The sequence below is a fragment of the Erpetoichthys calabaricus genome, chromosome 7 (assembly GCF_900747795.2).
Source record: "Erpetoichthys calabaricus chromosome 7, fErpCal1.3, whole genome shotgun sequence".
In the NCBI taxonomy this organism is placed as follows: Eukaryota; Metazoa; Chordata; class Cladistia; order Polypteriformes; family Polypteridae; genus Erpetoichthys; species Erpetoichthys calabaricus.
This window is the reverse complement of record NC_041400.2, coordinates 153,331,688-153,356,170: the sequence shown is the minus strand read 5'-3', so window position 1 is coordinate 153,356,170 and position 24,483 is coordinate 153,331,688. Positions and strand designations below refer to the sequence as shown.

The 24,483-nt window shown below is 34.4% G+C and overlaps 1 protein-coding gene across 10 annotated transcripts in view; it reads left to right on the top strand.

Annotated features, from left to right (window-relative positions):
• rufy3 (RUN and FYVE domain containing 3) overlaps window positions 1-24,483 on the top strand; it is a 117,346-nt gene that overhangs the window by 8,011 nt on the left and 84,852 nt on the right. For 5 of the 10 annotated variants that reach the window (XM_028805575.2, XM_028805572.2, XM_028805571.2 and 2 more), the window contains exon 2: window positions 24,034-24,093. The exons of 1 other annotated variant lie outside the window; for it this stretch is intronic. In XM_028805575.2, the coding sequence (XP_028661408.1) occupies window positions 24,034-24,093 (60 nt within the window). Of the gene's footprint in view, window positions 1-5,532; window positions 6,170-24,033; window positions 24,094-24,483 lie in introns of those variants that run through there. 4 more of the 10 variants (XM_028805574.2, XM_028805582.2, XM_028805577.2 and 1 more) reach the window with 4 other exon arrangements.

The window sequence follows — 24,483 nt, the reverse complement described above, 5'->3', positions numbered from 1 at the left end:
AAACACGTTGATGCTGAATGAGTGAGACGAGATGCTAGCTAACGCTAAGCAGAATTGAATGTTGCTCTCCATCACTGAGCCAATCAGCACCCAGGAACTTAGCCATCCGCCAATAGCGTCCCTTGTGAGAAATCAACTGGGCAAACCAACTGAGGAAGCATGTACCAGAAATAAAAAGACCCATTGTCTGCAGAAATCTGCGAACCAGCGAAAAATCCATGATATATATTTAGTTATGCTTACATATAAAATCTGCAATAGAGTGAAGCCGCGAAAGTCGAAGTGTGATATAGCGAGGGATTACTGAAACACATGCAACCTGAACCTAAAATATTAAGTTAAGAAGTAAACGTAATCAACATGCTGCTGTATACATTCAAAGAAATAATACATTTCACAGTGCTCCCTTTTAAAAGTTCAGATTGGTCTTGTGCCAAGTTCAACCCCAGTTTCTGTGCCACTTGTTTTCTTTACAGTCCCCTTACAAAGACCACAAAATCCTCCATAACGTGTCTAATTCAAATAATTAATACTTTATTAATAAAGATTAATTATCTGTCTATCTACTTCAAGAGACTGTAAGACCTAAATGAGTTCTGTTTGGCATTTGCACTTTTATAAGGGTATGATATTGTAGTTAGAATAAGTCACCTGTTTCCATGTAGTTTAATATCATGTGAAGCATTAAAAAGTGCAAAGTCCAGGGTTTCATTTCCTAAGAATGTTAGTTGCCCAGCATATATAAAATGGAGATTGCCACTTGCCCTGGGTATGAAGAAAAATACGAATAAGAGAGTTCATAAATGGAATATAGCTGAATACAACAGTGGATTTCTTAATAGTGTACTTAAAAAATAGAGTTGGCCATCCTTGACTGGACATGACTTATTATTTCGTTATACTTCTCATTATTACTGAATGTCCTTCCCATTTTTATAGCCAAGAGCTTCAATAGCATTAGGTTTAAAAGAAAGATTCACAATGAGTAAATGAGAGAAAATTAGTAAACATCTAACAGAAGGATATTGCAGTTTTTGCAGGAAGCATTTAAAAAGCAAACAGTCTTTTTGCTTGTAACCAGCAAAATGCACTTATAAACCTGTTAAGCTTGTTAGTCTTGTGTCTTTTTGATAAACAACTTTATGAGCATTTGATACATTTGTGGCTTTTTAAACATTTTGTACTGTTTACTATTTACTTCTGTTTATCATATTATGTTTTAGTAAGAAACAATCACTACATAATTAGAATGGTAACCCATATGTTATAATTACACCTCCAGAATTACGAATTTCTAGCTGATACATTGAAGAAAAAAAACACCCTTATAAATATAGTAAATGTATATTTTAACAGCAAAAAAGGTGGAGTGCAATTAAAGATTAAAAATAAGTACATGTATATTTACATTTTATATGTTTAACCAGAGACACTTTTAAATGGGACTCAGGGCAAGTAAAATTCAAGGGTAATACTAAAAGTGCCAGAGAACGGGCTGAAACATGGTTATCCAATGAAAATTCCATCAACAGACATTTGGACATGAACCCAGCATTTGCAGGCTTGAAAAAAAGAACATGCACATAATAAATAAGACTTTATGACCAATACCCTCTGAACCCCACCTTATCACTCAAATGTGTGTATGTGAGTGTGTGTTTGTTTGTTGTGTGTGTGTGTGTGTGTGTGTGTGTGTGTGTGTGTATATATATATATATATATATATATATATATATATATATATATATATATATATATATATATATATATATATATATATATATATATATAATAATATATAAAAAATTTTTGTTGGAGAAATGGTGAAAACTAAAAAGTTCTTTCAGTGTTTAGAAAGTTATTTTCAATTTATTGTTGTTATAATACTGCTTGTAATTATTCTTTACAATAGTAACTGCTGTTGAAGCAATGGTGGAATAGTTTACCTTGTGCTGCTGCCTTTTTTTTTTTTTAATTTATACTTAACAAAGTATGCAGCAACTACTAGTACTTTATTTATATTTTGTTAAGCAACGAGAATTAAGAAAATTATTGTATGGACTAAAGATCTAAAAAATCAAGTATTACACCTGGCTTTGTGAGTCTACAGTTAGTTGTCTGGAATTAAAAACTAGTCTTGGCCGTCGGAACTACCAGTTTGTCCACCCCTCCTACATACATACAGTTGTATATACAGTTTTATATATATATAATATAAAAAATAAAATATAAGGGCTGTCAAACTGTTAAAATGTATAATTGCAAAATGTTACTTAATTAATCACGTTTAACCAATGTGTTTAGCAATGTCCATTGGTGCCCTGTGAATACCATTGTTGTACAACATCTAATCTGCTCAAACTGTGAAGATGTGTGCTTTTTATAAAAAAAAAAGTCCTTGATTCATGACACAGTTGTCTCATGTGAAGATAATGTGTAAGAATTGTCAAAACTTATTATCTGAATGATGTCTCCTTTCCTTACCCTATGTCTCCTAAATATATTTAAAGGTCTAGAATCTGATGCATTCCATTTTATAATAAATGGTGTTAATTTAATGTTTTAAAGATCATTTCATTCATGGACATAAGTCAAATTTTACATTCATGGATTGTATTCTGTAACAGAATTTGCTGCCTAACATTACAGATTTTAACTGTGGCATCATGCACATTTTGCTCTTAAGTGACGAGCCAAGGGCATTTTCCATCTGTGATATTTAAGTTTGCCCACACAAAGTTTACAAGTATTATCAATTTTGTCCATTGAACCCGCTGGGAGAGTTTTACATCAAAAGCGACCATCATCAGTGTTGTCTTTCTCAGCCATCATTAATAGATTAGCTTAAGTCGGGGGTTCAAAAAGTTTAAGTGAAGGCCTTCCAAAACATTGTACCATCTGATCAAGGCCACCACTAATATAAACTGAACAGGAAGAAACAGAGTACAATCTTGGGTCTCAGTTACTATGGACTATTGACATGTGGTTTAAATACAAGCAAGGGGTTTTCAACCTTTTTTTTCTTGAATACCACCTCCAAGATTTTAAAATTTTGAAGTACCACCTTTTTCTTTGTCTTCAAATGTTAAGTACTGAAATTTTTGTAGGTACAACCAAAAGTGAGATTTCTTCATTCCCACTGTGTTCATAGAGGTTTTTTGTGGTTTTGTATGTCTTTTTCTTATGCACATCAAATGCTTCATTAAGGAATTAGTTTTTAGTGTAAGAGCAGTAGCATGGTTTAATAAGAAATAAAAAATAGCCTAAAACTTCTATATTTTTTAAGTTACCTAAATTGTACAGTTACATATGAGTCCTGAGTAAAAGAAGCAGAAAAACGCGGGGTCAAAACAAAATAATTCAAAGTTAACTGTGAAGGTTGAGTGTATTTGCTCTTTAGGGTCGTTAGCTGTGCCACCCATCCAAGACTGGTTGAAATCAAAGTAATTAACATAGATCTGAGTGTTAATGTTTGCAGTGTTTATTTTTCTTATATATTACATTTGTTATGGGATTTGTAAAAAGTGCTAATGTCTGATGCACTTAATCTCTTAGAATGACAGAGATATAGCAACCAGATGGATGCACAGACAGACACACAGACTTTTTATTAATTAGGATTATTGTCTATGTCTGGCTTTAGTTTAAATAACTTTAAGCACAGTTCTGCTTCTAACTTCAGCTTATTCCTGTATTTATTTTTAAAGGAAGGATAAAGTGTACCAAACATTGTCAACTCCGTCTGAAACAATAATTTTGTGCTGTTGATTAATATAAATAACACAAAAAGCAAGTTTTGCAGCAGGAGCACTGTGTAATAGACCCATTGGTGAACACAGAAATATGACTTCAGCGTCTGTGTAACCATCAGTCCTATTAAGTTCCACTTTTTATCCTTTTAGCTTGCATACCTCCTGACTTACAGCTGTTTGTGTCACACGCAGTTTGAGGGCCACTGCTTTTGTCTACAACTACACTAAAGATGAGTACTTTTATGTAACAACTGAAGGGCATTTTCAGTTGCCTATGTGTTTACTTAAAAGTGGGCAATTTAAACAAACTGCTTAAAATTGGCATTGAATTTGTTTATTTTTAATAATGTCAACCTTGCTGGGCCTGTGGCACCCAATTTGAAAATAAAATGTATACTATAGTCGGGGAATTTCACATGTACATAATGCAAAAGATTAAAATGAAACTGCAATCCAATATTCTGCACACTACACACAAATATACACAATATACCAAATGCATTTAAACCTGTGGTGGCCCTACAAAAATATCCCAAAGCCAATGCATTTGTTACAGCTGTCAGGCTGAAAATAGAAATGATGGAAGGAAGAATTATACAATCTGTCGGCTGTGAACGAAAAAGAACCCCAGTCATACTTCTTGGTTCAATGTGATCGAATGAACTGGTAGCCAAGGTTACTCCAAGATTATCAACCCCTTTGAAAGCCTATACAGGTTTAGATATGATGACTTCTGATTTTTGCCATCATCCCTCCTTTCTGTAATTGTCTGTAGTGACATTTGAAACAGTCCTGTAATGAAGCAGGCTTTAGTTTATTCAGGCATCTGGCATTCTCTGATCTGATGTTACTCCCCAACAGACCACATCATAAAACGGTACACTAGCCATTAAAACTGGTAGAAGATCCTCTGCAGCTTTTAACAAGGGACAGTTTTTTTTTTTTGCATTCCTCTGACACACAATTTAATCATTGTCTTAGACCATCTAGTGCTGGCTTGCTTACAGCAGCCAAGAAGCAGACACAGCAATACTGGGAAAACACCTTTTTGCTGTGTTTTGGTATATATATTTTTTAATGCCAGTCCTTTTGGAATAGAAAATGGGGTGATTGTTTAATACTTAAGTCTTGTTTGTCTTGCAAAATATATTCTCAACATTTTCAAAAAGGTTGTTCTATTTTTTTCTGTATGTTGTGAGAAGGCAAGCAAAATGACACCTTTTATTGGCTAACTAAAACGATTACAATATGCAAGCTTTCGAGGCAACTCGGGCCCCTTCTTCAGGCAAGATGTAAACTGATTACATGGTACAACACCCTAGTATTTCTGTATGTTAAAATATAAAATTTACAAACGAAATATAGTAAATTAGAAAATAAAGATTTAAGAAAACATTTCTTACTGCATCTGTTCCTAGGCCTTTAAATGCTGCCACTATGAAATAGATCAAGATGCCCAGGATAAAATAAAGTCCCAATTTTAAATTGCTGATTGTCACATGCCTGCAGGCCAAAGTTCTCATTTTGTTCATCGCACTGAGATAATAATATTGTCTTTCCTTATGAACACTGCAGACACAAAGGGAGGATTCTACATATTATATTTATTTGACTTTGAAGCAGATGCTTAGCTTTGACTAATGATTTACTATTAAAGCAAATTGAGCTCAGCATCCCTGCTTCAGCATCAGTAAAGCATCTTGGGAATTGTTTATGCTTAGACCATCTGCTCACGTGATGTTGTATCTTCAGCACAGCTCATTAGCCGGCCATTTTGGTCTACACCCAGTATTCTGCGCACAGCCAATCCAATTAGTATGATTCAGGCTCACCAGAAGAAAGGAAGGTTGTGATTTCAGCAGCACTACAGATTTTTCCCCCCTCTGCAATTTATAGGACTGAGTCTCAGTGTGGCAGGTGCATCGAGAAAGCCGAGTGACTTCTTTTGTGGCATCGGAGTGTGAATTTTTTTTTATTTTGTTTTTCTTTCTTTTTATTCTTACTCCTATTCATTCTGTGGATGTGAAAAACAGAAGGATTGATTAAAGAGAAAGGAAGACAGGAGATACATTTCTTTTGCACTTTTGACTTTTAGCAGAAAATATCATTATATAATCTTTTATATTTTATTGGTATTAAAAGTAGGTGTAGCCACAGTTTGCTACATCCTACTTTTTCTTTCCCAGCTGGTTGGAACACTGCTTTTTAAATTTTTTGTTATTGTACCAGCTGAGTCATCATGTCTGATCTGACGCCTCAGAGCGATGCCCCAACCCCCACAACAGACAAGATCACACAGGCTGCCAGGGAGACTATTTACCTTTGCAACTTTCGGGTTTCTGTGGATGGAGAATGGCTTTGCCTGCGGGAACTAAATGACATTTCCCTTACACCAGACCCAGAGCCAGCACATGAAGGTATGTTTTGCAAAGTATATTGCTTGAGTAAAGAAAAAAAATCTTCTGTTGTTGTGAAGTGGGTAGTGGTGTTTTTCTTTATTTTCACCTTCAGTTTTGTTTTGTAGCTTAAAATAAATACAATTCTTAAGTCCTAAGAGAGATCTGCAGTATGTTATCTTATAACAGCCTTAAGTAGCATGTAGTGCTGTGCAGTAAATGCAAAATTGATTTATGGCATAACAGCTCAATAATAGTAGCATTCTGCTGAAGTGAGTACACTTAATACATATACATCTGTAAATTGTTTTGTATAATGTTTTTGAAAATAGACCTTGGACATTCTTCAGAAGGGGTCTTAATAAATCTCACTCATTAATCTTCATTTTGTTGAGTGCATTGAATTGTGAACAGTGAATTTTATTACTTCTATTTCTTCAATATAGTCTACATTGTATTATTTATTCCACAATTGATGATTTACTAAAATAAAAAAACACATACATTTAATATAAAATTATGTCATTTAGAAGGCATAACTTATATTGCCTCATGGCCTACACTGCCAGGATAGGTTTCGGTACCTTGAATTCGAGTGGGTTTGAGAACGTTATGTTATTTTAGTTTACACGGTTTATATATTAAGAAAGGGAATACTTTGTCACAATTGTTCTTATCTTCGTCATTCCAATATTAATTAAATACACATTTGAAATCATGTGGTTAGAAGAAAAAAAACTGCATCGATGTCTCTGGCCTACTGCGGGCAAAGAGTGCATGCTTCTTGGAAATCCCAGGGGTCTGAATTTACCTTATGTTGCTGTCTGATTGTGCCAAGAAGTGGAAGGCCATGGATAAGAAAATTTAAAGAAAGTGCTTTTTTGCCTCATTATTTTATGGTGATAATAAATGTAAGGATTCCCATATTCTTACGGTTATATAATAATTGGATAAAAATAATATACAATCCTGTAAAATTATATTCAAACATTAGATTTCTAATGTAATAATGGTGTACTTAACAATGAAAACTGTTGCTTAAATAAATGCATTTGTTTTAATTGCATCTCTTAATGTTTTCTGAGAAAAGCATCTTTTTTTGTTAGACCCTCATTGATTAACTTGTCATGGATGAATGTATCATGTTTATCCTGCAATACTTAATCTAATACAAAGTATATTAACATAAAAAGAATCATTTGCAGATTATTTATAATCTTGTCAAAGGTACAGATATAAATATTAAATATCCCTAAAGTATCATTGAATAAACAGATTATTGATTTACTCTTATTTGTTATTCTAAATATTAAATGTAATATTTTTAAAATGTATTGTTTATTAAACTGTGTGTTTTATAAGGAAAGACTGTTTTGTTCTTTTTTTTTTTCTAAACATAAACGCATTGTTCATATTTTAAAATATATATGTATGCTTTGTGACAAAATTGGCTGCATCCAGGAACAGTGGTCTCGTTTATTTAAAAACCAATATACAGGATGATTACAAAACTATAATTAAGGAAGATTTATTGCTGCTGGATTTTTGGCTGACATAATGGTTTGATAGGATCAGGATAAACACCTGTCATTGCAAATACAGACAGCTATGCCTTGTGGCTTGGCATCATGCAGGCCCTGAGTTGTGCTCCTTGGCACATACAGTTTGTCATGGTGCAGCTTTTACTCTAGGGAAATGGGGTATGCGTGAAACTGTATATGACATTCTGAAATGTCCTGCTGATAGTCTGTCAGAGAAATGCATTGCTTTAGGAATTCTTGGGAGATAGCAGGTGTGTGGTTGGTTGATTATCATCTTGTCAAACTAACAATAGGTAAATGTCTATTATTGGGTAGTCTGATCTCCTGTAATATGTATCAGGGTGATGTTCGCCCCACACCATGATACACATTCTGCTATGTGCAGTCTAAAATGGTCCATGTTGTTTCCATGTGGGAACCCAATGCTCTTCATCCCCCAAGGGAGAAGTGGGACTTACAGCCAATGGTAACTTGCCCTCAATCTGTAGTTGTGTAAGCTGTGCCTAATACCAGTCTGCATTTGGTCAGCAATGAGAAACTTTCAATGACAGATAAAGTAGTGATGTATCCTAAATATAGTCTCAACATTCAGAATTCTCTGTGGGTTTTCATTTTTCTATAGATAATAGAAGAATTTAACAGGACCATCATAGCTTTTTATGCAATCCACAGATTGTCTTCTCTGTTGTGAGCATGTAAAATGTATCTTGACTAAATACAGGGCTTACAGTTATTTTTTTAAGCGTCACCCTGTTCATCTGGTATTTTGGGATACACTGTTGAGAAAGTTTTCAGATAAATTAGATAAGAATGTCCAAAAATGTGAATGCAAAAGTAATTGGCATCATTGTAGAATTTTTACTAAGAAAGCTGTTTGTAATAAACAGCACAGAGGTATATGTTATGCTCCAGAAATATGCAAATTCAAGTAGTCATTTAAGAAACGTATTTTTAAATAATGTTTTTTTTTTCTTTTCACGGCACAGAAACGTAGTAGTTTTGCTTCCCCTGGCATAAAAACATCTTTGCCATAATACTTTAAACCCTAAAGAGCTCAACTACATTTCTTTGTTTAATAAGGTTGGCAAACCCTTTGGTACGCATCCTGGGCCATTCAATTTTGCAGAAAATATCTATCTGGGTATGTTAACTTCAGGATTGGACCAGGTTTATTGTTGAAAAATGTACTGTGGAAGAGTAGTTCCACTTACAGTACAGCCATAGAGCTATAAAAATAATAAAATAACCACAACATGGAATACAAGTAATGAAACACAATAGAAATATATGTATATGGAAGAATAATTGTGTAAGCATGGTAAGAGTGCTTACCTTTATAAATACTGACCGCAGTGACATTTATTACTGGTCAAACTTGGCTGTTGCCTACAATGTCCATATCCTTGAGGTCTTTAGGTATTCGTTTAAGTTTTTGTTGAGACAATTCAATTTTCATTGCATACATGTTTTAGTATCGATAACCATACAATAATCTGTGAAAACCGATGCAATTATGTAAAAAATTTTGCCATAATCAGTGGTTATGCGATTCCATTAACGCATACACAACAATGATGTAGAGAGAATATAATGAGATATAGGAGCATACAAGTGAGAGACGTATCGGATTGCCCCCAATTTCCCCTTCCAGTGAGTGGAGTGGGTAAATACACGTGCCAACTTTACTTGTTTACTCTTGCAAAGGAGTAGCCTTGATCACGGTGATGAAGTATTGCCATAAGCTTGCCGTTCTGTTGTCGATATATTTTTTTCACAGCAACCGAGCACTAATCCCATAAGAGCCTGAACAGAAAAATGGAGACCAAAGTATAATTCTTTTTAGTATTCAAATAATTCTGCAAAAAAGATATATTATGTAATACATTTAAAGAAGCTTCCCGTTCATGAAATATAATTTAAGAAATATCATTTGCAAAATATTCAAAAACTAAAAAGTAAAATATATAAAAAATTTTTTTTTTTTAGTAAAACGATTTTGTTTACTTTAGTTATACATGCACAGGAAAGCAAAAAAGAAATTTTTCTTTAACTACAATTTTCGTGGTTATATGTAACTAGATAAAATATAAAATCATGGTTATATGTGACTAAATAAAATATAAAAGCATGGGGCGCACATAAATTAATTATGGTTAAAGAAAAATGTAATTTTTGCTTTTTAATGCATTTATAACTAAAGTAAACAAAACCGTTTTACTTAAAAGTAGCTAACCGCTACTGATGGGAGATACTACATACAAGTTAATGAAAAACCAGCAGACTGCGTGCATGGGTAAGAAGCTACTATCAATGGCCTTTTGCCCACATATATTTTAATTCTTCCTATGATTCTAGATTTAACAGGTAGGTTAAATGATCTTACAGAAGGTGAACTGTAACCTCACAGCTCCATTATCTCCAGATTATAATTATTCACTGTTTCACTGTCAACTTTCAAGGGTGGCCAGACATCCAGGTGGCCGGGACAGTCCCAATTTCAGGCTATGCATCCTGATACATAATTGAAGAATATCAAAATGTTTAACTGGTCGCCCTTCTAATAAAACATTACTCCAGCAAAACAAACATCATCACAATATATTTAGAACAAAACATACAAAAATCCCCACTAAATACCACAGCTCCCAGTTTGATGTAATATACATATGATCTGGTAAAAACTCAGATGGAGAAGTTAATTGGGAACTTGTGTTAAATCTGAACAGCATCACTAAGATGACCAAGAAGCAGACAATAATGGACAGTACTGCCATTTGCTTGTGTCCACATCAACCACTGTGAGAAATCATATGTGTTCATTTGGAATAGTTTTTTTTTTTTTGCTCATACCAGAGTTCTGTCCAGGCCTGATTTAATTCATTTGCCCAGTCCTGGGGTCTCATGCATAATGGTGTGCGGAGAATTCGCACTATAACATGACGTAAGCACAAAAGCGGAAATGTGCTTACACACAAAAAAATCCAGATGCATAAATCTGTGCAAACACCAACTCCCACATTCTTCCACTCCATAAATCCCGGTCAGCATGAAAAGTAACGCACATGCACGTGCCTGCTGTCCCGCCCTATCTCCTCCCAGAATTATGCCTCTTTGAATATGCAAATCAATATAAATAGCCCTTAAGATCAGCCTTCTGTGAAAAGACAATGGCAAAAGCACGATGGAAAATAGAAGGATTTCAGCGAATACCAAGTGGAGGCAAGGAAAAACGTACTATTTAACAGTGGTATAAAAAACAAAAGGAAGTTGATCGAGTGACATAGCATGTTGGAGAAACTCAAGCTCAAGTTCACAAAGTCGCACAGTGCCCGAAATAAGAAAGAAGTTGTCACATATCAAAGTTGCTGTGAAAAGGCGAGTCGTAGCCCACCGACTGCGTGGGCTGAGTGTCATATGAAAGCTTATTAGGGTACAGAGAAAAAAAAATAGGCACACAGTGGGGGGAAAAAAAGCACAAAATGTCAGCTTTAATCTCTAAATTTCCACTTTAATCACGTAGTTTGTTATTAAAGTAGAACATCATAAACTTAATCTTAAAATCGTTTAATGTTTAGTTTCTCAAATCCCATCGTAACTAAAGTAGCACATTAAATGCTTTGTTTTGTATTTGATCTTCTATGTGCTCTATGTGTGTGAATCACTACGTGCTTCCGGGCTTCCTCTTCCTCCGACAGGACACAGAATCCATTACTTTGTAATATTACACCTCTCTGAATAATTAAAATACTAAGATGTATACGCGATATCATTTTCATGATGATAGGAGTTAAAGCATGTTATTAAACATGGGAACACGGGTGGCGCAGTGATTGTTCATGTCTCACGCAAGATGCTTGCTGCGCTATGCGTGACCTTCAATGAAAAACTTTATTGAAGCAGTACTATCTCTTTCAAACATACTAACCCCCCAATTCCTGTCCTTACTTTTCTTTCTCCAAATACCCAATCGCCACACAGTCGGCTCTGTAATAGACGTTAAGCCATCTGTAAGCTTAGAACACCGCTTCTTCAAAACGTTTAAGGAACATTGAAATATCTTCGTAGTATGTGGTTAATTATTCTATCCATCTATCCTTCCAGCACCAGCAAGAATACATCGTGAGGCAGGAACAATCCGTGAATGGAGCGGCAGCGCCTTGCTAGCGCTGCAGCACCATGTCCTCACATGTTTAATTATTAACAATATAGATTATTTAAATGAAGTTAGTTTTATCTGTATAATAAAAATATTTTGCTGCATTTTATCTTAAAAATGATATCGTCATCATATGTAAATACACGCTTTATAAAGTGGCTCAGGTTGTGCAATATTAGAACTGTATCATAAGTTTAGAGTGAGGTAATTTGTACTTATAGGTATAAACAGTTCTACAAGGAGCACTTGATGGACTGATTGAGTACGTTTATAGTTCTCGGGATGAAACTGTTTCTGAACCGTGAGGTCAGTACAGGAAAGACTCTGAAGCGTTCAGATAAGAGCAGTTCAATAGACAGCATGGCTGAGGCAGCGTGTGCTAGATGCTGTATACCGATAATTCTCTTTCTGATCAGCTGCTGTACAGCTGTGATTCCCCACTCAGATACAGTGATATAAATACTCCGAGTGGTGCAGTGAGAGTAATATGGAAAAAGATGATCCGCTGTGGCAACCCCTAACGGGAGCAGCTGAAAGAAGAAGAAGAAGGTGCAGTGAGAGTAATATGGAAAAAGATGATCCGCTGTGGCAACCCCTAACGGGAGCAGCTGAAAGAAGAAGAAGAAGGTGCAGTGAGAGTAACAACGCTAAAGCAGCTATTGTATTTAGCATAGTTGGACCATTCTGTGGACCATTATATTGTTACAGGTTAATTACAACCAGATGCATTAAACTACTAAATAATATGCAGTTAATTTCAGTGTATTTATAAAGCCGCGTCAGGGATGTGGATCTAAAAAAGGGTAACCACACAGGAACAGTAGCACTGCTTTGATGCTGGGTTCCGCCAGTCTGCAAAACCGAGCGCAGAAATTGCGTACGCCAGGGTATGAGCTACCTTGGAAATGTGCGTGACTTTACGCTAAGTTTAGGTTTTATACATCACGATTTGAACGTGGAAACGTTCTTGCACAACATTTTTGTTCATACGCACCGCTTACACGAGGCCCCTCGTGATATACAGCAATCTTTGGCCTGCACCTTGAAATGAATTGAGAAGGTTCTAGAACCTACATACTTAACTCAGTCTAGAGAAGGTTTCAATACTAGCATAGTACATGAACTAAATCTGAAGTTTACACCATGTGTAAATTTTCTGACTTGTTAAATTAGAGATGCATTTGGTTTAAATAAAGACCTGTGTGACCAAGTTCATAGCTTTCTGGCAATTGCATCCATAATGCCTAGTACAGTTAATGATGCATTTGTTCTTACCAAATGCCACAGGGTTAGTGGTAAAGTTCAAATTCATCTATGTTCCACTGTGCAATATAATTTATTTTTTATAGCACTGTTCACAAAGTGCAAGTTCAGAACACTTATACAGATTTACGGTTAAAACTGTTTGCACTTCACAGTTACCATATTATAACACATCTATATCATGATAAATGGGCAGTTAAATGCATTTACGTTTAAACTTTTTAGATTGTAACATGACAAAATGAATGTGTTCCATGTAGTTTAATTAAAAAGAAACTTAGTGCGACCATTTTAACCTCATAAGGTGAACTTCTTACAGCATTTTTATATGCTTGAAATCATAGAACTTAGTCAATGTATTTGGCTAATCAGAGAAGCAAAAGAAGTAGGAATGAAAATTAGAGGTTCTAATTCAGATATAAAATGTAATAAATACTTAACGAAATTCACCAAGCGTTTTTTGATGTGGATATGCTGTATTTACCTTTGACCTTGTTTGCCAAATATTTTCCAGGAAATTCTCTGTGAGGCCTACTTAGGCAAACATTTTTTTCCCAGCCCCACATGATACTTTGTGAGGCCAGCATCACAGAGCTGTAGCAGTAATGTGCAGAACTTTCACGCTGCCCTACTGTAAGATTGTAGACAAGTCAGATTTCTGTGCTGTATGTGTCTTTAAAAAAATGCAGTATTGTTATTTGAGGGGTACATTAGCAGATCATAAAGAATACTGCCACCGAAGTGTAAACATGTGCACTGGCAGCAACCACATGACTAATTTGTATACATAATTAGCCATGCATCCATCTATGATCTCAGTGAAAGCCTTAAAGGCTTGTCCTTCACACGGAACAAAGGAAAAAGTATTACAACTTTGAATATAATTTGACAATTTAGAAGGTGTTTCTTTCTTCTTGATGGAAGAAAAAATAAGCAACAGCAGAGATATATAGGAAACCAAAAAGATGTTTCAGCTGTGCCTGGAGATGCAACTTCAAACAATGGAAAGATCGGGTCCATGCTGTCACTTCTTGTCATGACCAATGTTTGTCCCAAGATTGGAACTCTGTAAGTACAATATATCATTTACTTATTGCAGGTTTGTGGCCATTTGTTGTATTTTCTTTGTGTTGTTTGTTACATCTGTGTCATTTGTTATTTGAGAAATAGTGGAGCAGTGGTTAGCTCTGCTGTCTGACAGCTCAGATCACAATTTTGGCATAATAATCAGTCTGACGTAGTTGGCAGATGCTTCCTTGTCCCTCAGGGACACTTAAAAGACCATTGCACCAATATAATGCACTCAGAACTAGTTCTGTTCCTTATTCCCCATTTGCTTCAAAGCATTTTGTGAAGTCTGGCAAAATTCACGAACGTTTCTGTGTTTTCTATGAGGGGTAATACCACTTTGTGGGATTCGCTCATCACTGTTCCTGATAATTATGAATTATTTAAAAGTGCACAGACAGAATATTTTTTTAAATGGAAATGACATCAAGTTTCAGTGAAGAAGTAAATAATGTGTGAATGTAAACAGAAATTATAAATGTGCATCTGCAAACTTTTTTATCCACTTGAATATTAAGGGGTTTGTGCATATTCAAGTACAACTGGCCGATCATGTAATTGCTTGTTTTGTTTTTTGCAGTATTTTACAGTGTTCTTGAAGAAAAAAAATTCAAAAAAGTTATGAAAACACAATCACTATAAAAGAAAAAAATGAAATAATTGCATATTTGCTTTTAATACAAGTTATCTGTGATTTAAACATAAATTGTTTTTAAAATGAATAATTATTGTTTTAAATAAAAAGAATTTTTGGAACTTTTAAATATTTTTATGTGTTTTTATTTAGCATGGGAGAAGTACATTTCTAAGTATATTTACAAAAAAAAGAGTACCGTGATATTTTAATCTTAGAAAAATTGAAATTAAACCGTGAACAGATGGTGAAGAGTTCATAATTGCCTAGGGATTCCATTATATTGGGAGAAAGGAAAAAAATTAGCTATTGTTATGCTTTTTGCAGAATTGTTAATGCCTTTTTATTACAAAACACTCCTAAATTATTAACTGAAATATTTTGTGTATTTTAGGAGTTGTATTTACATTGAAGAAAGTACAAATGTATTTTATGGTGTTTACTTTTTTAATGAAGCCATTAATGGGTGAAAGCCAATTCTGATGAAAAATTTAAAACGCAAGAGTGTCGTTTTTGATTTAAGCCTGAGTCAAAGGTCTTGGATTGCTCCTGGGAAATTAAAATTTAATGGGAAAAATATAGGCATAAACATGAAGTGCCAGTCTTTTCTTTATTTTTTAGTTTTTTCCAAATAGTTGAAAACAGATGGTGTCTTACCATTTGTGTGTAAGTTTTATTGATGGTCATCTTCTGGTCATTAAACAACTGTACTCCTCTGTGTCATTAAGGAAAAAATGTCAGATATATGACTTTAAAATGCAACCCCTTTATAGGTGTACTTCGATAAAGTTATGTAAAAGAAACACATTTTTAGGCCATGATCTCCTGTTCTTAGGAAGTCACTTACCAGTGTACAAACAAAAATGCACACATACAGTAGAAACATATAGAACAAGTATCATTAGCAGATCATTACAAGGGTTAGGAGTTATATACAAATAAATCTCCATAAGCAATCATTTGGTCCAAAGATGCACTGATTTAATACAATATTTAAAATGGTGGGGATTTTGTACATAATGCATTTATCATTCTTTAATGAAATGGTATAGAGACATTTTTTCATATTTTCTTTGTGCTGTCTTCACAGATTTTGCCCATTTGAGGCAACTTGTTTTTCTTTATTTACTTTGTTCACCGCTAATATAACAAAGTTATCTCCCTAGTTGCCTGACACAAAATTGTGAGTCATTGTTTTATAGGAAATACAGGTTCATTTTGCTCTTTCTTACTGCATATATTTTTCCATCCTCCTTTAATACTGTGATACCCTGTGTGATTTGATCTCATGCACAGACTAAACCCTGGGCATCTTGTAGTCCATGACCAACCATAAGCCAGTAGTGAGTGAGAGACACAGACAAGAAATGAGATGCAAAAAAAGCTATCCCTTTATTGCAGCACAAGTCAAAGATCAGTGTCGTGCACTTCTTTCAGTCATAGTCAATAAGCAGTGATACAGAAGAAAAATTTTAAATAAAAAAAAAATAAGTAACTTTTTACCCTATGTACAACTGCACTCCAAGATGATGTGCAATAAGTAATTAAAGGAAAATCAAAATTGAGTGTTTTTCCACCAATAATAATTAAGTTAAAAGTCCAGGAAGCTATTCCACAAAAAGAACAGATGATCAAACAAATGATCAGCTCACTACCTTTCTCCCAACAACCACTTACGCTACTCTTATTAATTCAGAGGTCTAATCTGAAAGCATGCTCTTTGTCATCTGCTGCTAAATGAACAACAGGCAAAACACGACGTCTACTGTCTGTTGTGGCTTTTTATAGTTCCCATTCATTCCCCATAGACTATCTTCCTCCTCCATTTGAATTATACGTTACAATGCTGGGTATGCAATGTGCATCATCTGGTAGGAAAACACTACATTGAGAATTGCGTGTGTGCCTGTTTGTCTCATCCACATACTAATTACTTTCTCAACTATCCCACCCTTTCTTAATATGTTGGCAACCGTTCCAACTCTCTGCTTAATAGTGGCGGATGATATTCCCATTTTACCCGGGGGCATGCGGAGACTTGTAGGTCTTTGAGCCTCGTATATGCTCCAGGTGAACCTTTGCTGAACAGTATTCTTGTGCCACAATGGTGCCTGACTTACCGCACCACCCCATTCCCCCTGCAGGTAAGTTCACTTTTAACTATTTATAATGTGTTTCTGATTTATAAAGTACATACAGTAAATCATACTTACTATATGTAACCAGCAATAATTTTAATGGATTTCCGAGAGAGAAATTATATTGTAAAAGAATTGGTTACATGCAAGAAAATAGTTACACTTATTTGTTCACTCACTGTTTTACCCAGTTTTGACCGGGAAATTTTTTAAGTCACTGGGCCAAAGTTATAGTGCTGTAATCAGATTTATCAGAAGTACTTTGTAACTAAGTAGTTTTCTGTATACAATATTTGTATTTTTTAACCAGGGGCTAATATTAATTTATTGAGCTGCTTACTGTTTAACATGCTACATACATTCCTTGGTGGTGTTGGTGTTAAAAATATTGTAGCAGAACTCGATATTTAATGCCATCACCAAATTAGGTTGTTTGGTAATGATGCAAAGGTGATTTAAAAAAAAAACCAAAAAACTAAAAACTGCTGGAAAAAATCTCTACTCTCCATTAGCACCAATGGCTAAATTTTGTATTGTCTCAGTATACAGTTAGTTTGAATAAATGTCTACCAACAACAGTAACAGTATTTAGTAATATCTTTTACTCACTCAAAAGAACCATCCTATTCTCCTCTTATCACATTAAGAATATACAGAAAAAAATCACATTTCATTCTGTTCAATCTTGATTTGGCTCTACTCCATTGGTCCATTTGCATTTTTTATTTATTTTTTTACTTTTTAAAGTGATGATTGTTGATTTGTATTGTGTATGGCTATGCACTGATAAAATAATTGCAGTGTAATCACTCAATTTCAGATATATTGTCGCAGATGGTGGACACAGTAAAATGAAGTGCATGCTTAGCCAAGTGCATCATGTTGCCACTGTCTCACTGCCTGAATATTGCTGTGTAGATATGTCAGATATAGCTTCACAATAGATAATGATAAGGAAAACAGCTGATTTTCCTTTTGAAAACAGTACATTTCATATGTGAGATTGCAACACATTTCTCAGAAAATGGTCCAGATTAAAATAACTAGGAGTGTCTATTTTTAAATGCCGCATGTCAAAGATGAGACACAAAAACGTACTCTACGATAAATGCTGAAATTGGTGAGACAATAAAATTATTATTCCAAAGTATTTTTTTTTTGTTTTCTTTAACAGTTGTTACAATGATGACATGCCATGTTTGTTGACTCATCTCATGCAGTACTGGAATTAACCTAGTCACTCTTCTGTGAATTTTGTCTAGCACTTCTATGTATTTTTTGTAGCCTGTAGGCAAAAACTGTACCTAGTACTCCAGATGAGGTCTAACCAGTGTGTTTTAAAGCTTGAGCATAACCTAATTTGAGTTGTACTCCACAAACCGTGCTATATTACCCAACATTCTGTTGGACTTCTGAATGGCTTCTGAATCTGTTTAAAAGTTGATAGTGACAAGTCCACTGTGACTTCTAAATTCCTTTCATATGGTGCACTTTTCAGTTTTCAGACATCCCATTGTGTATTTAAACCTAACATCTGTGCTTCCTACGTGTAATCCTTTACATTTACTTACATTAAATTTCATCTGCATCAAATCTGCCGAAGTCCCTCTGCAATGATTTAATAGATTATAGGTTATCTACCAATTGTAGCTTGTTAATAACAATAAAGGGCAAAGAGATGTTGAAAATGTATCATGTTGTGAATCCAAATTCAAGGTGTGTATACTATATTGTAAAGTTTTTGTTAAGTCACTGCTAGTTATGCTGAAGTACACGTGATTATACATAAATCCACATTTCTTTTTAAATTCAGACTATTGAGTTAAGGTGGCAGCTTGAATTTATAAAAAAAAGTTTTAACTTCTTGCATTAACTTTATTGATTAATTATTCCAAAATAGTAGTAGTACCTTGCAGTAGCTAGGGAACTGTTCTGGCTTTATACTCTGACACGCAAAGAAAGTTGCTTAACCTGCTTGTGTTCCAAGTGAAGAGAAAAAAAACTTTCGGTAAAAGCATCCGCAAAATATATGCTACTAATAATAAAACCTTTAAGTGTTTATTGTTATTTCAAATTACCCATCCTTTTTTTTGCCATTTACCTAATTCAAATTTCAACGTTGTAGCAATTTTCAGAGCAAAAACTAGGATCAGCCGACTGGAGATGAAGTGCACTGAAATTTGCAGGCTATTGGTTTAAACAATCATAAATGTGTATCCTATAAAAAAAATACTGTGAGGGTTACATCTGCCAAGTTCAGAGTCTCTGAGCAGGATTCCCATTTTTTTTTTTTTAAATTTATCTGCTTGATATATGTGCTAGAAAAGGTATCTGAGTGTTCCTGATTGAAACCTATTTGTAAACACATGCACTTTTTCATTGACAGTGATACTGTACTTGGTTTCTGCAATGTTCACCAAATGCCGAGCAAGTTATTTTCCTGTAAGATGCATCTTTTAAAATGCATTCCTTTCATCGTTTGATGAGTATATTTTAGAAAATCCTTGAAATAGGATTGCTGCATACCTGTACTACTGTTTGCCACAAAATGCTTGCTTGTCCATATTTTAATTTTTAGTAAATAGAAATTATTGGTGTTAAATTTGCATATTCTGCCCATGTCTTTGTGGGTTTTTTCTCAAATTTCCAAAGACTTGCTGATTAGGTTGATTGGCAGTTCCAGATTGGCATCAAAGGGGTGTGTGTGTGAGTGTAAGAGAGAGAAAGACACAGACTGGTCCCTGTCCAGGGCTGTATCCTGTCTGTACCCAGTGCTGCGAGTCTAACAATATTGAGTTATGCATAAAGTGGCAAGTAAAAGTATGTGAACCTTTGATAATAATTTATATATAAACTAGGGGGACTCATTTGGATTGCCCACCCCCAGGTTTGGTTTACTGGATATACAATTTAAAGAGATTGTTATTTTCATGGGAATTGTTACATGTGCATTATTTTCACTTTTACTTTAAAAACCTTAGTAAAAAACAGTATGTGGAATTAACTTTTCTTTAAGATCGCATTGAATTTTGATTCCGTGTTTGGACTTACATCGTGACAACGCAACGTATAACTGCTTGTGAGTGAATATTGTTTCTTTCTCTCTAATAAATAAAATGACTTTTTCGAATGTTTTTCCATGCTCTTCTTCACTTTGTCGTTGACGTGTCATCTAGAACGTTTAAAATTATTGTCCTGATAAAATTTAAAAGAGCTGAGAGCACAGGAACTGTGTCTGACAAAAGCATTCACACTACTGAGGTTAGATGACTGTGGTCTTGTTTGAAAATAGTTGTAAGTAGGGCGTGACTTGAAAGAATCTCATGTTAAAAGTCTCCGTCTCACGGGACTTCATACCGCGCCGTTTTTTTGAATCTTTTAATTCTCGCTGGCAACATGAATTAGATGATCTACAAGTCTCCGACTTAAAGTTTTAAATCTGAACAATATATTTGATCTGTTTTTGCTGTTCCATTATTTCACCGAGTAATCATTTTCGTTTGTTTGCGCTAATGCGATCTTTCCTATCCTTTTTTTTTTAGACTTTCGAATTTTCGTACTTCCGTTATCTCTCACCTACTCTGCATGTGTACCACACCAACATTTTTGAAGTCTTTACGACATTCTACTTTGTCATCTACTCGTTGTCCTTTATTTCCAGTCCCCGGTGTGGTTAAATCTCTTTCTCGCGTGACGTATAAGTGTCTTTCTGAGAAGGTCACGTCTCGACCCAAGTATTTTTTTTATATAATAGAGAGACTTGTCTTAAAGTAAATGTGATTTTCATCACAGTCTGTTTTAACTAATAATTAGTGTTGATCGTTGAAATTCGACAAAGCATTGTTTATTGGTGACCTGCAGTCACAATATTGCTATATTTGCAGGCATAATTAGCTGTGTACTGGATCTATAATCCAAAACAAGTCTTAACAGAGCCCTCCCCGAGAAGGAAAACACATGCAACCCTGTGAAATAATAATATTAATAACAATTTATTACTGTTTACAAAGTCTTTATCTTCTGCATGGAAGAAAAAAAGTGCAAAGCATGTGCATTGACATTAGAAACCAGACATTTATGCTGTGTCTGTAGCTGTGACTTCATACTATGAAACAAGTCATTTTTACTTATTTCTAGTTTGTGGCTATTTGTTTTGTTTCGTTTGTGGTTATTGTTCAGTCTACTTGTTTTGTTGTATGAGGTACTGCTACCTCACTGCTCAGATCCCCTCATTCTCAAATCACTTCCTCCTCCAGGGTTTCAAGAGTGTGTACCTTAACTAAACCTGCCTTTCTAATTAGCTTTTTGATTTGGTGTGCCTATTTTGAAGTGATGTTACCAATCCAGCACACCACAGTATAGGAAATCTCACTGGCTCTCACAGAATTAGGTAGAAACACTTCTTACTTATTCTACAAATTAACAAACATACTCCCCTGTGTTATGAGACCAGTCTAACCTGTCATTGATGTGGACCCCCAAGTGCTAATAGCAACCCACCACCTCCATACTCACTCCCAGCATAGCAATCAGGTGTAGAGGCCCTTTGGTGCGTTGAGAGTCAAAAAACAAGTTGTTGGGTTTGATGATGTTAAATTGCAGACAATTCTTTCTCTGCACCAAGAGACAAATTTCTCCACCTGACTCACCGTCAAAAGACCTGTTCACACCAGACATCCCAAGAATATGGCTTGAGCTGAAACAGTTCTGTAGCAAAGAATGGTATTCCTCTTGAATGTTGTGCAGGTCTGATCTGCAGCTGCTATAAGTCCTTGTGAGAGGTTATTGTTGCTAAATGATGTTCAACCAGTTATTAAATCTAAAGGTTTTTATTTTTTCCAAAGCACACTCTGAATGTTTGGTGGGTGTGTTCATTAAAGTCATGAAACAGTGTAATTTTTTTGTGTATTACTCTAAGCACATTGTGTATGTCTATACTTGTGACTTCAATCAGGTCACATTTTGTGATAAACTAATGTAGAAAACCAGGTAATACCAAAGGGTTTTCATAGTTTACTTACCACTGTACATCTAACTGAATTCCTTTTCTGCTAGCTAGAAATTAAGAAAATAAATTTGCAGGTGTTTTATGTTGCTGAGTAATTAAATGAAAGGATTGTTTAGTTTCATACATGTAAATCCATTTGCAACCCTTCTCCTAGAATATTGCTGATCAGCTGGAAATATGATCAGCATTATTTTTTGGAGTACAGTATTGTCTAATGGATGCTACAAAAGACGACGTTTATGGGATTGAAGATACATAAACATAGTACCCCACATTTTTTAATTGTGCTACATCATATATACTGTAAATTGTAAAACTGAAATGTCATGTTGATATCGTTTGCAGGAACACATAGAATTGAATGTTTAAGCAAGAGGTTAGTTTACAAAACAAGGTGTTCATTTGAAACTATTTTTGATTAACCAGGCTCTCAGGTTATTGAGTGTAGTTTATTTATTTATAAATGAATGGTGTAATGTGAATTTATTTGCAATTATTCTGATGAGCTTATTATACATTGGAATGATATAAACTTATGTTTCAATGCAATTTTTGCTTTATTGTAAATTATTTTATTTATATTAATGTTTTGTTTTCTGAAACTGCATGTTCATGGTCACACTTGTAAATTTCCTTCTTGTTGATTGATTTTGATATATCTTTTAGCTCTGGTTCAAAACAATCCTTGCATTGAAAAATATAAATTTATCTGTGAAAAGAAGTGGTTTTCTCATTAAGAAGCAGCAATTAGTCGTTTAATAAGAAAACAGGGTTAAGGAATCTAAAATGTTAATGAGGAGATAAGCTACCAAAAAAAAAAATCTATCAGCAAGTATATAGTGCTAAAACTGCAAGATATTTTCCACTTTATATCTGAAAACAGACTAAATAAGCTGCAGTTATACTTTGAGATATCTCTGTAGTGTTTTTTTCCTTTGGTTTTGTTATTTTGTTAGAGTTCAAGACTCTTTTTTTCTCCATTTTAATCAGTTCAGTTTTAATCAAAACAAGATAAACTCATTTTTCCTTCTCTGTACTTTTTTTCATTTGAGTCAGTTTTTAAAAAATGTATTTAACTGTGCTGAATATCTGAGGTTAATACTTACAAATTCTTATATGAATTTGATGCATTCTGTATGCTGAATATCTGGTAGGATATTTGTTAGCTCTTCACAAACTGCTACAGTACAGTATCTCCTTTAGATTTTATTTGTAGATATTTTTCTTTTCTTTGACTTCCAGAAGAATGCATTGTCTAATCTAGTGAACTGTATAATCATGTTTATTTCAAGAAGTGTCCTGTGCCAGGGCTTCTGTGAAATTAACTGTTTAGGTATATTAATAAACAATGTTATAATTCTCATGAATTTAATATGTTTTAGGGATTATAACCTTTGTCCCAAGTATGGCATTTTGTTAGAGCTTATCAGGTTTTAGATTAGTTTCACTCTAGGCTTAAAAACTGAATCCTACCGAAAATGTGTTATTTCCAGCAGATACTGGCCAGATATTGTATCTTAACTTTTTTGACTGTTCTGTTTTCATAAATCAATAGTTTAGAGTTGCCCTTTAACGGAGCAGAATGTTCCAGCATTTTTTTTTTCCAATTTGCCCCAATAATAAATTGTATTTAGAAATTTGAACAGGTTAATGTGTATATAGTTACTGAGAACTATATTCACAGAAAGCCTCCTGCACTTTCAGCATTTCATACAATATTTTATGTTAGTTGCAAGTCTTTGAATACTCTTTGTAAACAGGGCTTTTATTAATTTGTGTTTTCTGAATGGCATTAACATTTTTAGCTATTGATTAATGACAAAATAAATACTATTGCTTACATTGTTTTGTGAAGAGGTTATATTATCAATCGTGTATTTGCTTATCAGAATCATTACAATGAGAATGTGGATTGTGATTGTGTGATTATTATTTAAAGTTAAATATATACAGTGCTTTTTTCATTTGAAGAAGCCTTCATTGATTACCACTTGTGCGGTCAATTCTATGGTGTATTTTTTTAGCATCATTGTTTTGCATGACATGATTTCCTTTTCTTTCATTACTGTTTGCAAAGGCTCATGGGAGGATTTCACAGATTTGGTGGAACAAATGCAAATGCTTGATGAGTTTGAAGGTGCGTATCTCAGCCCTCATTATTCCACCCTTCCCATTTCAACACAAAATGAGTGACCATTAAGCACTATAAGGAGGTGTGTTAATGGTGGTGGATCTCATATACATGGGTTTAATTGATATGCATGTGTTGGCATTTTTATAGTTCACATCCTTTTTTGTTTGTTCATTGTCACTAAAGACATGTTTTATGTGAAAATGGGGTAAGATGCAATGTCCTGTTTTAAAGAAGCATGTTGTCTTTTTTTATGCTGTTCAAAATTATGATTGTATACTGATCATTCAGTGTTTCTCTTATTTTTGTCAGCTTAAAGACTGAGCATCCTACCTCCTTCACTACATTTAGAATATGCTAGTAACACTAACCTTTGGAATGTACTGCAGCTTAAAT